At 40.7% G+C, this 13870-nt stretch overlaps 1 protein-coding gene across 2 annotated transcripts in view; it reads left to right on the top strand.

The window, feature by feature from the left end:
• The first annotated feature begins 1337 nt into the window (after positions 1–1337).
• The window catches only part of Slf2 (SMC5-SMC6 complex localization factor 2), a 53261-nt gene continuing 40728 nt past the window's right edge, over positions 1338–13870 (top strand). For both annotated transcript variants that reach the window (XM_051146643.1, XM_051146644.1), the window contains exons 1-5: positions 1338–1646; positions 4573–4616; positions 5236–5957; positions 7794–7848; positions 12273–13240. In XM_051146643.1, the coding sequence (XP_051002600.1) occupies positions 1507–1646; positions 4573–4616; positions 5236–5957; positions 7794–7848; positions 12273–13240 (1929 nt within the window). In that variant the 5' untranslated portion in view covers positions 1338–1506. The remainder of the gene's footprint in view (positions 1647–4572; positions 4617–5235; positions 5958–7793; positions 7849–12272; positions 13241–13870) is intronic.

Raw genomic sequence — 13870 nt, forward strand, 5'->3', positions numbered from 1 at the left:
ATCTTTGAGATTAACATTTTGTTTATTAGCAATCATTACAAAATATTTTTTTTTTCAGTCTCTGGAAGATTTTTACTTCTTTTGACACAGGATTTTTCTATATTGTCAAGGCTGAACTCAATATCTATTTCTCTCTCCAAAAAATACATGTCTTTTACTACACTTATGTCATGTGTGTATATACTGACAGAAGTCATAGGATAACTCGCTGGGTGGAATCAGTTCTCCTTCTACCATGTGGTCCTGGGTCGAGAGAGCATTTGTGCCCTGAACTATCGCCACAGCCGTGGCCTTAATTTCTTGACCCTTCCACCTCAGTCTCCCAAAGGCTAGGATTACAGACCTTCCTAACAGCAGCTGGCCTGTCACTGCAGGAGTGTGTCTGAAGAACAAAGGAAAGGGAATCATGTGTTTGTACCAATTACATGAGAGAATCAAAACTCGTTTACATTGCTGTTTTTGTTTTGTTTTTTGTTTTTGTTTTTTGCTTGAAATTACCCAGAGAAGTGAGTGATCTACCCAGTGTACGCACATGGAAAGTGAGGTGCCTAAATACTCTTTCTGACCAGTCTCTCAGTTTGCGAAGAACACTGCAGCCTAACAGCCTTCAAAGCACAAGCATTTCACAAGTGAGGACTGGTGTCCCAAAAATCTGCAAAAAAAGTTTATTTGCAGGGACTTCATGGGAAGCCCATGACAGACAAAACGCTTTTACAGAATTTTTTTAAAAAGGTCTAATTCAAAGGTTGAGTGTCGTCCCCCACCCTCCCCACGCCTTACCTCCGTGCGTTCCCTAAAAAAAAAGGGAAAAACTGTATCACAGTATAGAGAAGATCCCTCAACAACGGTCAAATCACATTGGACAGAGGAGGTCACTGAGGAAATGGTGACAGCATTATGGCATTCTGGCCTGAGGGTAAAGTGACCATGTAATATAAGCGCAGCTGTGCACTTCTGTAACACAATGGTGACAAGTGTTGGCCATCCTCACTGTAGACAGCTGCCAGCTCGGGTTTACTTCTGCAAACCTCACCCCCAGCCCTGGATCAGGCCGGGCGTCGCCAGCTGTCGTAGCACCCGCCACAGCCTCCTCTTTCCCACTCCCACGCACCCGCCAAGGCCGACGCGGCCCCGACGCGGAGGCGCGCGCCCTGGGCGCACGTGACGGGTCTGGGGAGGGCAGTTTTCATTTTCCCCTCCCCTCCCCCGCTCCAGAAACCCGCCTTCTCCTTACAAGCCGAAGCTTCCAGTTGGGCCACCACCAGAGTGACCCTCAGATGAGCCAATCATGACGCGGCACCTCAAGTAAGGCCCGCCCCCTGACGGTCTTCGGGTTCCTTCCCGCTCACACCGGAGTCACTTCCGAAGAGAGAACCGCCATGAAGAGAGTAGGGGGTGCCGCCCACCTCTGCACCGACAGCCTCCCCGAGTCCCAGCAGCAAGACGGCAACCACGCACCCAGCTTCTCCAGCCACAGCTCATGCCGCCGTCGCCAGCGGCGCCGACATGACAAGGCGCTGCATGCCCGCTAGGCCAGGTTTCCCCTCATCCCCAGCCCCAGGGTCGTCGCCCCCGCGCTGCCATCTGAGACCCGGTAGTACCGCCCCTGCTGCAGCGGGACAGAGAACAGAGAGTCCCGGGGAAAGGTACCGTGCAGAGGGCTTGAGAAGGGGCCGGGTCGCGGGGGCATGGGTACAAGGGAGGACTGCGGACCGCTGCTTTTCAGTTCCCGCCATCCTCAGCGAGCTCAGGCCTTGATGTTCTGGGGCCTGCAAGCCCTCGCCCCGCCTCTGCGCGGGGGCTTCTGGGAGTTGGAGTCTCCTTTTCTGTAGTTGGGGTGTTGTTTTTGGGCTAGTGACCACCGACCTCGGTGGGTACGGAAGGCCCGCCTTAGGTAGAAGATTATTTTTATCCTTTTCGAGAGCTTGACCTGGGACCCTCCCTATTCGGTGCATCTATTTAGACCGTTCTGATCCTGATGGTTTCTACACTGTGAGTGAAATTATGTAAGATATGATAAGGAAAACCCACGAATTACTTTATAGTAGTAGTACAGTGTACGCGACCATTCACACTGAAAACATTTTTGGAATGCACCTGTTCTCTCATTGAGTAACTTTCTGCCTCATCAAGAGACCTTTTCCTTTCTTCTTCTTCTTTTTCTTTCGGTCTTTTTTTCTTTTCTTTTCTTTTCTTTTCTTTCTTTCTTTCTTTCTTTTTTTTTTTTTTTTAAGATTTTCTGGGAGCTATGTAATGGAGAATTTCACCAAATGACATCTTCAAACAATAAAACATGTTTAAATTATCTACGAACTTGGTATTGTCTTTTTTATTTTAATCTATGCTTTAATATTGGGATACAGACTCACAATCCTTTATCTTAATTCTGAAAGCCAGAAAGCTATGAAAAGCAAACGTTTTCATTAAGTTTTCTACTACAGCTTACTTGGCAACTTGGCCAGGCTGACCAGAGCTAATCAAATGTTGTGAACAGCCTTATTCCACTGAGTGTGAGTATTCATAAGCTCTCCTGGAGAAATATTAGTATTTTGACTATAGATTGCAGCACCAGACCCTTCTGGGGGCCGTAGGTAATACATTTAAATTATTTCCTTTCCAAATTCTAATAAATTCAGAATTTATTAGAACACAATGGGCCCCAGAATGTTCAGATAAAGGTTTGTGAAGCTGTTGTAATTTTTAAACCAGGTATAGATAAGTAAGGGACATTTCTCTGTGTTTCAACTTTGGAAACCGTTATTTTTACCTCCAGAAAGTCCCATGGCTTACCCACAGCCACATTTTTTTCTCTCTCTCTGATGCATTGAGAAGAATTAGGTTTAGTACTATAGGGAAGAGAAATGGTGTTACATTTAGTAAAACGATGTTAGGATATCTTGATTTGAACTTGCCGCTTCTGGGTTCTTTTGCATCTCACCACTGCAATAATAGTGCGTCGTTTGTCTTCTCTTGCGGCCTCTAGCATTTCTTCCCTTTACTTTGGTGGAGTTATTTTACCTAATGTAATTTGCTTTCTGTAAACAAATGCATGTATTCTCTCATAACCATTTAGGTTCTCTCAACATACCTGGAGTCTGGGTACACATTGCTCTTCTAATGTGACCGGTACAATGTACAGGACAGAAAAGGAAAGCAGCCTTGGATTTGGATTGTTGAGGCTTTTCACTGATTGCTGCAGCATGAGTGGAGAAGTGATTAGAGACGCCAGTAGCCTACAGCTTCCTCTCTTTCAACAAAATGGATGCATTTCAGAAAAAATTACTTACTGAATTTTTTCTACATGTAACAGTCCCTTTTATAACTGACAACATGCATGAACAAATCAGAGTATAGGTTCTGGTGATAATCATTTGCCCATGTAGGGCACAGTAACGCATAAAAATTATTAAAGCTAGAGTTGTTTTGTTTTGTTTTTTTCATTTGTTAAATGTCATGTCCTTTTTTTAAATCCCATTTTACTCAGGTAATATACTCCTTTTGTAAAATTATCTTTTTAAAAAATATATATACTTTACTTACTGTTATTTTATGTGTATGAGTGTTTTGGCTGCATGTATAACTGCACCCATGTATGTGCCTGGTGCCTAAGGAGACCAGAAGAGGGCATCACATACCCTTGAACTGGAGTTAGACACTTGTGAATAGTCCTGTGGGTGCTGGGAACCCTGCTTTCTTTGCATGAACAGCAAGTACTCTTAACCATGGAGCCATCTCTTTAGCCCCTTGAACCTTTTGTTTGTTTTTGTAGGGTTTTGGGTGGTGTGTGTGTGTGTGTGTGTGTGTGTGTGTGTGTGTGTGTGTGTATGTGTATGTGTGTATGTGGTTTTTATTTCAAGACAAGGTCTCACGGTATATCCCTGACTGACCTAGAATTCACTCCAAAGACCAGTCTGGTCTAAATCACACAGAGATACACGTGCCTCTATCTCCTGAGTGCTGGAATTAAAGGTGTGTGCCACTGATCCTTGATAATCTTAGGGAATCTTAGATTTAAAAAAAAAACATTTGATACACAAGTTGTGTCACATTCTACTTCTTGCTGTTTACATAGTTTACATTTTATGAAACAGAGATTAGTGTAAGAGTCATAAATGATGCTTTGTGGTTGTCTTTCACATTCCTTTTCAATTACCTCCTCAGATCAACCTAATTGTTCATTCTCCCATCTGCTATTCTACTTCTGTTGTAAAGTGTGTAATGTTTATGATCTCCATTATTTATCAAGTTTCTGTTTGATATTTTTTGCCAGTCACCAGAGATAACAAATAGAATCAGATGTTTCTTCCCAGAATCTACCCTAGCTTGTAGATATAAGCATTCCCAAACTAAACAGCACTTACCAGTTGCCTGGAGTCACACTTCAGTTTTGCCATTTTAGTGCTCTAGCTTTCATAAGTCTCAGACTTATGCTATTATCAGACTTGATTAGTTAAGTCAGACAGTGAAATCTAGCCAGTATTATATTAATCTAACATTCACCACTTAATCTAAAATACTGAAGTTTTAATACTTGGTTTTATGATGCCATATTAGTTGTGCTTTTATTTTCAGGAAACAATCAATCATAGATTTCTTCAAGCCAGCTTCCAAACAAGGTATGCATATTGCCAATGTTTTTTCTTTCTTTGTTTGTTTGTTTGTTTTGATGAGTTGTTTTAGAGGTGAAGAGAGCCTCCAAACTTTGGTTATACATTCAGAATTGAAAAATGAGCTGTTGTAATGAAAATGTGATAAACATTAAACCATCTATCTGTTCTTCTTAACATTAAAAAAATACTGTAGTTTATAGTGTTTATACTGTTTTTATTCTTTAGGACAATAACACACAAATAGAGCTATAGGGAGGTTAGATGATCTAGCAGAAGGGATTCATGAAAGTAAACTTCACAGAAGGTAAACCTGTTTTTTAAAAGATTTTATTTATTTATTGTATGTATATGAGTTCTCTATCTGCATGTCAGGAAAGAGCATTAGACCTTAGTGTAGATGGTTGTGAGCTACCACGTGGGTGCTGGAAATTGAACTCAGGACCTCTGGAAGAGCAGACAGTGCTCCTAACCACTGAGCCATCTTATCACCCAAATATTAATTGCTTGAAGTTTTTAGTAGCTTCTGTATAGTTATAAGTTGATAGTTAATATAAATAATAATAGAAACATCAGTTTATTTTTAATAATGTATGATTTGTATGTGTTTTAATTGTGGCTGTTTTAGACAAACATATGTTGGATTCTCCACAAAAATCAAACATCAAATATGGAAGAAATGGATTATCCATCACTGGGACAGAGCAATTTGAAAGGAAATTGTCTTCACCAAAAAAACCTAAACCCAAAAGAATGTCATCAGAAGGAAGTCCTATTTTAGAAGCTTTCATGAAAGGTGGTAAAGAGCACCACAAAGATCGCGGTGTCCATGAGTCACGTCGGCCTTGTATGTCACTAGGTACCAAATATTTACCCAAAGGAGCAGGTATCTACCGATTGCCCACAGACATGAAGGCACGGAAGAAAAAACACCGGTCCCCAGAGAAAAGGAAGTCGTTGTTCATTCATGAAAGTAACAGGGAGAAGAATGACAAAGATCGAGGCAAGACCAGTGAAGACTCCAGAAAACAGGCCCCAGTGACAGAAGGTGACATCTTCAGGAACAGATCCAGAAGTGTTAGTAGCAGAAGCAGCCTGTCCCGGCCCCACCCAGGAGAAGGCCCCCTGGGGGCCAGGTTCCAGTTGTCCTTAGCTTCTTACTGCCGAGAACGAGAGCAGAAGAAGTTGAGAAAGGAACAAATGGAGCAGAGAATCAACTCAGAAAATTCTTTCTCAGAACCAAGCAATCTTTCCTTAAAATCCTCTGGTTTAGGGAAAAAATGCAAGCCAAGGCATGAACACAGTAAACAGAGTGACGCTGCCCCTGGGAAGAGTAATCTCTCAAATTTGGTACGTACCATGATCCCTGAGTTGGCTTCCCCACTATTGTGCCATGGTTAGATCTAAGCCTAAAAGTGCTTATTAATCCATAGTGTTAAGGAAATATAGGTGCACAGTCAGGGCTGACACTCGTTTCATTTGGTTTTCTCTACCCTACATTGAATTCAGTAATTTTCTTTACCCTAATTTTTTCAGACCAGGAGCAAATATCTTTTCTAAAGGAAAGTAAACATTTTTCCAGGCAAGTATAATACATTTTTAAGTTAAGATTTGCCTTAAAGAATGGCAAATATAAAAGAACAGGAAACAACTTAGAGCAGTGGTTCTTAAAATATCCTTGGAGCAGTAGCAACAGCAGCACTTGGGAATTTGTCAGAAATGCAGTCTCTAACCCAGTGAATAACAGGGTTATTCTTATAAAGCCTCCAAATAATTGATGCATTCTAAAAGTTCAAGAACCACTGTTTCAGATTATATATGTCTTTAATGTATTTCTTTTATTTGAACCTATATGTGGAGGCCAAAACAAGCCACCAGATCCCTGGGCCTGGTTGAGCTGTGTCATGCAGGTGTAAGAACCAAGCTCAAGTCCTACAAGAGCACAAGGCTTTTAAGCAATGAACTGTTTCTCCATCCCCATGTATACATCTTAAATCATTGATTTGGTGTGGGTCTTAGAAACATATCTGATGATTTAGTCCTACCATACTTTTCTCTTGAGAATATAGAATCAGATTAGTACTAAAGCTTTTCCTCTTCCCCAGAAAGTCGTTGTTAATTCCAGACTGTATGTACATACAGCACAAATAAAGTCAGATATGAAAAAGTACATACTTGTAATCCCAGTGCCTGCAAGGCTAAGGCAAAAGGATTATGAGTTAAGAGACTATGCTGGCCTACACAGCCTACCCTGTCTCAAAAATAAAACAAACAAACAAAAAAGCCCAAAGCAGTGCAGAGCTGGGAATGCTGCTCAGTGGTGATGAGCTTGCCCAGCATCTGAGAAGCCCTGAGTCGAGTCTCCAACACTGCAATGAAGTGCTGTGTTGATTAAGCTACTAGGAAAATCTCAAATCAGATAAACCAAAAATAACTATAATGTACTAGGTGTGAATAAAAAGAAATCTTGGCATTGTATATTACCAGAATGTATTTGTAAATCCAGAGGCCTGTTTGCGATAAGATAATGCCTTTATTTCTGAGGTTGCTGATGATCAATAGATGTAATATTTAGTCCATAGACTAATAGGCTTCTCCTATTATACCTTTTTTTTTTTTTTTTTTTTTTAAGGACCTCTGGAAGAACAGGCAATGTTCTTAACCTCTGAGCCATCTCTCCAGCCCCCTTGGTTTGGTTTTTGAGACAGGGTCTCTCTGTGTAGCCTTAGCTTGTCCTGGACTCGCTTTGGAGACGAGGCTGGCCTCGAACTCAGTGATCTGTCTGCCCCTGCCTCCCGAGTGCTGGGATTAAAGGCGTGCGCCACCACGTCCTGCTCTCCTATTATACTTTTGAGTTATGAATGTAAATTACTGTTAGCTTATGAAACACGAACTTCATTTTTGTGATTTTTTTTTTTTTTAATATATCTTATGATGCAGATGGCCTTCACTTGTGTGTGTGTGTGTTTCCCTAGTGCTAGATATTGGATTTGAACCTTGCATGTCTAGACGAGCACTCTACCACTGAGTTCATCTCCAGCCCATACCCTTCATTTTAAGATCTTTAAAGGTCTTCTGTTGTTGTTGTTTTAAGCTACCTCTGAATGTGAGTGCTTGCTTATTGATCTAGAAGTCTGTTCAAATGTAAGTTCATATTCTTTACAAAAATCCTATTTTTCTTCATAGGAAAATGGACATCTCTCAAGAAAAAGATCATCTTCAGACTCATGGGAACTTTCAGGTAGGTAGCATGAGACTTAAACAGAATTTCTAGGTGAGTTTGTGTCTTCTTCATACCGCTTTTTAAAACAAAAATTTTCAAATATTCAGTTCCCCTTCTAGAATTGAACGTCTCAGGTAGTTAAGAGTTTAATAAAATTGCCGGGTATAGTAGTGCATACTGTTAATCCTAGTGCTTGGGAGGCAGAGGCCAATCCGGTCTACAGAGCAAGTTCCAGGACAGCCAGGGTTACGTAGATATCCTGTTTTGGGAAAGAAAAAAAAGTTTGATAAAATTGTGTCCCAAAAGAATAATATTCAGAGCTAGGTGTGGTGACGAGTTTGGGGCAGCAGAGATAAGACCATCTAGAGGTTGAGGTCAGCCTGAGCTATATAGGATAATACCTGACCTCAAAACATAAAAATGCTTCCATTTCTTCTGCATAGTCTGTTGCCCTGCCTTCGTCAGGGGTTCCTAATGTGTTTTAACAGTGTATTCTTTTTACTGGTACTGAATTTCACCTCTGAATTCTTGTCTTTATCAAGAAATATAATGCTGATGTTAGGCACAACGGCACAGATTTGTGATCCCAGCAGTCGGTAGGTGAGGGAAGGGGATTGCCATCCTGGGCTGGCGTGGGCTACAGAAGGATGCTGTGCCAGAGCAAATGAGCAGCAGTATACCCTCATACTCTTGGTGTACGGTTAAAGATGCTGTTTATGAAGTTAGAACAAGACCCAGATATCCAAATACAGACATGCCCTTCTAATTTCACACCTCAGGCCATCTGCAAGGTTTTAATTGATACTTCAATGTCTGTTCATTGAGAAGATATATCACAAATAACAGTTAACTAGGGAATTTTTTATTTGTTTGATTTGGTTTGGTGTTTTGTTTTAGCTTGAGTGTTTTGTTTTGTTTTGAGACAGAGTCTCTATATAGCCCTGGCTGTCTGGAACCCTCTGTAGACCAGAGTGGCCTCAAACTCTGCCTCCTCCTCAGTGCTGGGATTGAAGGCATGCATCACTACAACCAGCTAACTCAGGAGTTCTTTAAAGGATCTTGTCTTAACAACAGAAAAATAAACCATTAAACACTGTAAGTGAACCTGATAGAACCTTGTTTATTGTTGTCCAGGAGTCTGGGAAGCATTACTCTTGTTAAATCTCTCTTGCCCACGGAAAGATCTGAAGCAACTTGAGATGACAACTCTGTATAAAAAGATTTAGAGTAGGGATCCAGAATTAAAATACTAAAATGTAGCTGGGCGCAGTGGCACATGACTGTAATCCCAGCCCTCAGGGAGGCAGAGCTAGGCGGATCTCTGTGAGTTTTAGGCCAGTCTAGTCTACAAATAAAGTCCAGGACAGCCAAGGCTACACAGAGAAACTCTGTCTCAAAAAAAAAAAAAAAGAAAGAAAGAACATTAAATTTAACACTGCAGAACTTAATGACTGAGAAAATGAAAGGCCTCTAGAAATAATCTTGCTCTAGTGCTTTTTCTGCTATAACTTCAAACTTTGAAAAATGAACTTTGCAGAGGCTTCCAACATTCAGGCAGAGGTAGTGGCACAGAAATAATTAACATTTATTAAAAACTTACTGTGTTCCTTGTGTCATCTATGTGATATTAAAAATGTAGCTATACATGGTAGTACATGCCTGTAATTTAGGCTGCACAGCAAGGCCCTGTCTAAGAAAACAAAAACAAGGGATTAGAGAGGTGCCTAGATTGATGAAGCCCTGGTTGCACAAGGACCAGAGTTCAGATCCCTAGTGTCTGGGTCTCAGAGCCCAATACCGCAGTGCTCACCTAGAATCAAGTACTGTGAAACAAATGCAGCATAATATAGAGTTTACAGACTGATTGACACAGGCTGAGGAGATGACTCAGTGGGTAAAGTCCTTTCTGTGCAAGCGTAAGGACTACAGTTCAGACTCCAGCACCCATGCAAATGCTGGGCAAGTGTAGCATCCCACCTGTAACCCATATACTCCCAAGGGAGAGACAGCATCCCCTGGGCATGTAGGCTAGTTAGACTAGGTAATTGGTAAGCTCCAGGTTCAGCTAGAGACCTTGCTTCAATAAAGTGGACGGTGATCAAGGATGACACCCAGCAGCAATCTCTGGCCTCTACTTAAACACCCATATAAGCACAGAACCCCAAACTCAAAAATAATTTTTGTTGTTGGGTTTTTGTTTTTTTGTTTTTTTTCTGAGGTGGGAAGTGTCAAGACAGGGTTCTGTGTGTAACCATGGCTGTCCTGAAACTTGCTCTGTAGACCAGGCTGGCTGTGAACTCAGAGATCTGCCTGGGTATTGTGATTAAAGGCGTGCACCACCACTTCCTGTCAAGTATATAGTTACTAAAGTGTTTCTGGTTGCAGTTGTTAATGCATACAGGCATCTGTAGCAAAGTGCAAGGATAGCTTAAAATAATATAAAGTATTACATCATGGGTAGACAATTGAAGTCTAAAATCAGTGCTTTGGTAAGGCCCTCCTCTGAAAACCTTTTTCTTTCTTTCTTTCTTTTTTTTTTTTTTTTTTTAATTTTTAAATTTTTTTTTTTTTTTTAAGATTTATTAAGTGTACAGTGTTTTGTCTGCATGTGAGCCAGCAGGCCAGAAGAGGGCACCAGATCTCATAATAGATGATTATGAGCCATCATGTGGTTTCTAGGAATTGAACTCAGGACCTCCAGATGAGCAGCCAGTGCTTTTAACCTCTGAGCCATCTCTCTAGACCCCCTACCCTCTTTCTTTTAATAGTTTGTCCTTGGTGGCCCAATAATCATGCCTGTCCACCTAGTAAGTGTCATAGCTTCATCATCTTCAAGGCCCCAGGTAACTGTACCATCTCCTACTCCTTTCTGTCCTCCTCTGTGGAGACCACCATCTTCTGCTACCAGATGTAGTTCCTCCTCCCCCCCCCTTTTTTTTTTTCTTAATTTCTTCTGACACCCCTCCCACTCCCGAGACAGGGTTTCTCTGTGTAGCCTTGGCTGTCCTGGACTTGCTTTGTAGACCAGGCTGGTCTTGAACTCACAGCAGTCTGACTGCCTCTGCCTCCCTGAGTGATGAAATTACAGGTGTGTGCCACCACAACCAGCTAGTATTTTTTAATTTTATTTTTTTTATTTTTCTGATAACTAAAAACGCTTCTTTACATCTTATAGCTTCAGGTGTTTCCTTGCAGTCTTCAGCATTCCTTCACTGTACCTCTACTATTCAGTCACATGGTAGCTTGTGTTTCTTTATTTCTTTATTATTTTTTAAATGTGCATTGGTATTTTGACTGCCTCTGTCTTTTTGAGGGTGTTGGAGTCCCTGGAACAGGAGTTACATACAGTTGTGAGCTGCTATGTGGGTGCTGGGGTTTGAACCTTGGTCATTTGGAAGAACAGCCAATGCCCCTGAATTTCCTATTATAGAAATCTTGTCATTTGCATTGACTTTGCTTTAATTTGGGTATGTCTGCTAAGAGTCTATTTCCAGTTAAATTCTCATCCTTAGTGCTAAAAGTCAGCAGCTGAGCATATTTGTGAAGACACAATTAAACCCATAACAGTGTGTTATCACTAGATGGAAATACTTGGATAAGTCTACTACTTATTGGTTTGGTTTGGTTGTTAGTGTGTTTTGTTGTTGTTATTTTGTTTTTTGTTTTTGAGATTGGATTGTCTAACCTCCCTAACCCCTTCCAGCCCAGGCTAGCCTTGTATTCATGATCCTTCTGCCTCAGACTCTGGGTTAAAGGTATGCACCACTGTGCAAGGTAGAACTTATTTAGTTTTTATTTATTTTTTGTTACTTATATATTATTTTTTTTACCTATTTATCTATCTATCATCAATCATAGGGTCTCTCTGCATAGCTTTGGCTGTCTTGGAACTTTGTGTAGACCTGGCTGGCTTTGAACTCACAAAGATCCCCTCGCTTCTCTGCTGAGTGCTGGGATTAAAGGTGTGTGCCACTGCCACCTGGCCCATTGAATTTATTTTTAAATAAGTTATTTATCTGCCTTTTCAGTCCTGTATTTGCTTATAATCTAAGATCCCTACACCTTTGGATGTAGAAATATTTCATTTGTAGAACCAGGTGGTTTTAGGCTTGAGAATATTTACTTTGAGCAGAAGTGCTGTAGAATCCCTTTGTTAGTGCCAGTGTGTCATGTCTTGTGTTTTAGGGAGTGATAGCTTTGGTAAGATAGTAACCTTCTAATAGACTAGCAGTAAAAATGAGCATGTGTCATTAGCTCTAAATTTCTTGAACATCACTGTCAGTTGGTAGATAACAACAGCCATCGTTCTCTTTCTTCAGTACGTAAATAGTGAATAATCTCAACCGATCCTTAGAGTATAAACATTTCTCAGTGTTCTGTGAATAAGCTTGACCCAGACAGAATAGTATGCTTTTCACTGATGTGACAAAAATTAATTTTAGGCTCTAAGCAGAATAAATTCTCCGACAAAAGAAAAAGGAACTCTGTGGACTCAGACCTCAAAAGCACAAAAGAACCTATCATACCAAAAGCAAAAGAGCCCTCCCTAGAGAAGCGTCCAGACACATCGCATCAGAGAGAGAAGTTTATAAGACACATTGCACTGAAGACACCGGGTGGTGTTCTGCGCTTGGAAGATATAGCCAAGGAACCTGATGATGAAACAGATCGCTCTTCTGCAGACTTGGCACCTTCAAACTCTGGCCACCATTCTTCCAGGAATAGTGACCAAGTCCACGCAGCAAGTACCAAAGAGACTAAAATACAGAAACTCCACTTACCTTTACCTCAGGAAAAATCTACAGTTAAAAGAGCTAGCAATTTTCAGAAAAGTAAAACAGCTGGCTCTGTGACATCAAAAGAGACAAAACTACCTTTACTTTCCCATGTTCCAAGTGCTTTCTCCTCTCGAGTACCATTAAATGCTAAAAATTGCACTCTTCCAGTTCCTAAAAAAGATAAAGAGCATTCCTCCTCTAAAGAACATTCTGGGCATTCTACAGAATCCTCCAAACACAAGGAACACAAAACAAAGACTAATAAGGCTGTTTCTAATGAATCTTCAGGGAAAAGTTCTGGGGGATCTTCGCATTCAGAGTACGGGCCTCCTACAGCGTCTCCTCCAGCTGCCTTGGAAGTTGTGCCGCGTGTCCCGAGCCCTGCAGCACCTTCAGATAAAGAGTGTTCAGGAAATTCCAATGCAGGTAGCAGTGCACTGAAAAGGAAATTCAGGGGTGATTTTGATAGTGATGAAGAAAGTTTAGGTTACAACTTAGAGAGTGATGAGGAAGAGGAAACATTAAAATCACTGGAAGAAATAATGGCTTTGAATTTCCATCAGACTCCTACAACTTCAGGAAAGCCTCCTGCCTTTTCCAAGGGGCTTAGATCCGAGTCGTCAGACTACATGGTAAGTAGTTCTGTGATAACTTGTCTTTACTTGTCGGGGAAAAGATGGACTAATTAAGACAGATTGTTAACTTACCACAGCTCTTCATTAGATTGATGCGGGTATGAATTCTCCTTTGGTAAATGAGTTCCCCATATCTTCAATTTTATTATTGTTAATCAGTGGTCTCCAAACTTTTTTGATCACATGTACTTTTTTATTAAAAGGAAACTTTAAGCATGTACCCCAATATATATGTAACTTATAGATTTTATACATGTACCACTATAATAATGTGTACTTTTGAAATTAAGTATATACAAAAACAATTTAGAAGGAAAAAGAAAAATTAAGTATTTTCCTGTGGCAGTTACATAGAAGTTACTATGGATTAAGTTCTACTGGAGTTTCTATAGAAGTTCCATATAAATAGAAGTTCTATTATTTTCTTCCTGCACCCCAATGGATCACCTTGCACACCCCCTGCTTTGGAGACCACTGCTGTAAATGAAGGTAGAGTGTAGAAATGTTGTTAATTGTGGTGTGCAATTTTATTTATAAAGTGCTTCATTCTATCTTGGGAGTAATCTGTATTAATTTTTAAGATTTCTGTAAAGTTTGGTGGGGAAGGTATAATATTCCATGGTAAAA

Source organism: Acomys russatus, chromosome 5, assembly GCF_903995435.1.
Source record: "Acomys russatus chromosome 5, mAcoRus1.1, whole genome shotgun sequence".
Taxonomy (NCBI): domain Eukaryota; kingdom Metazoa; phylum Chordata; class Mammalia; order Rodentia; family Muridae; genus Acomys; species Acomys russatus.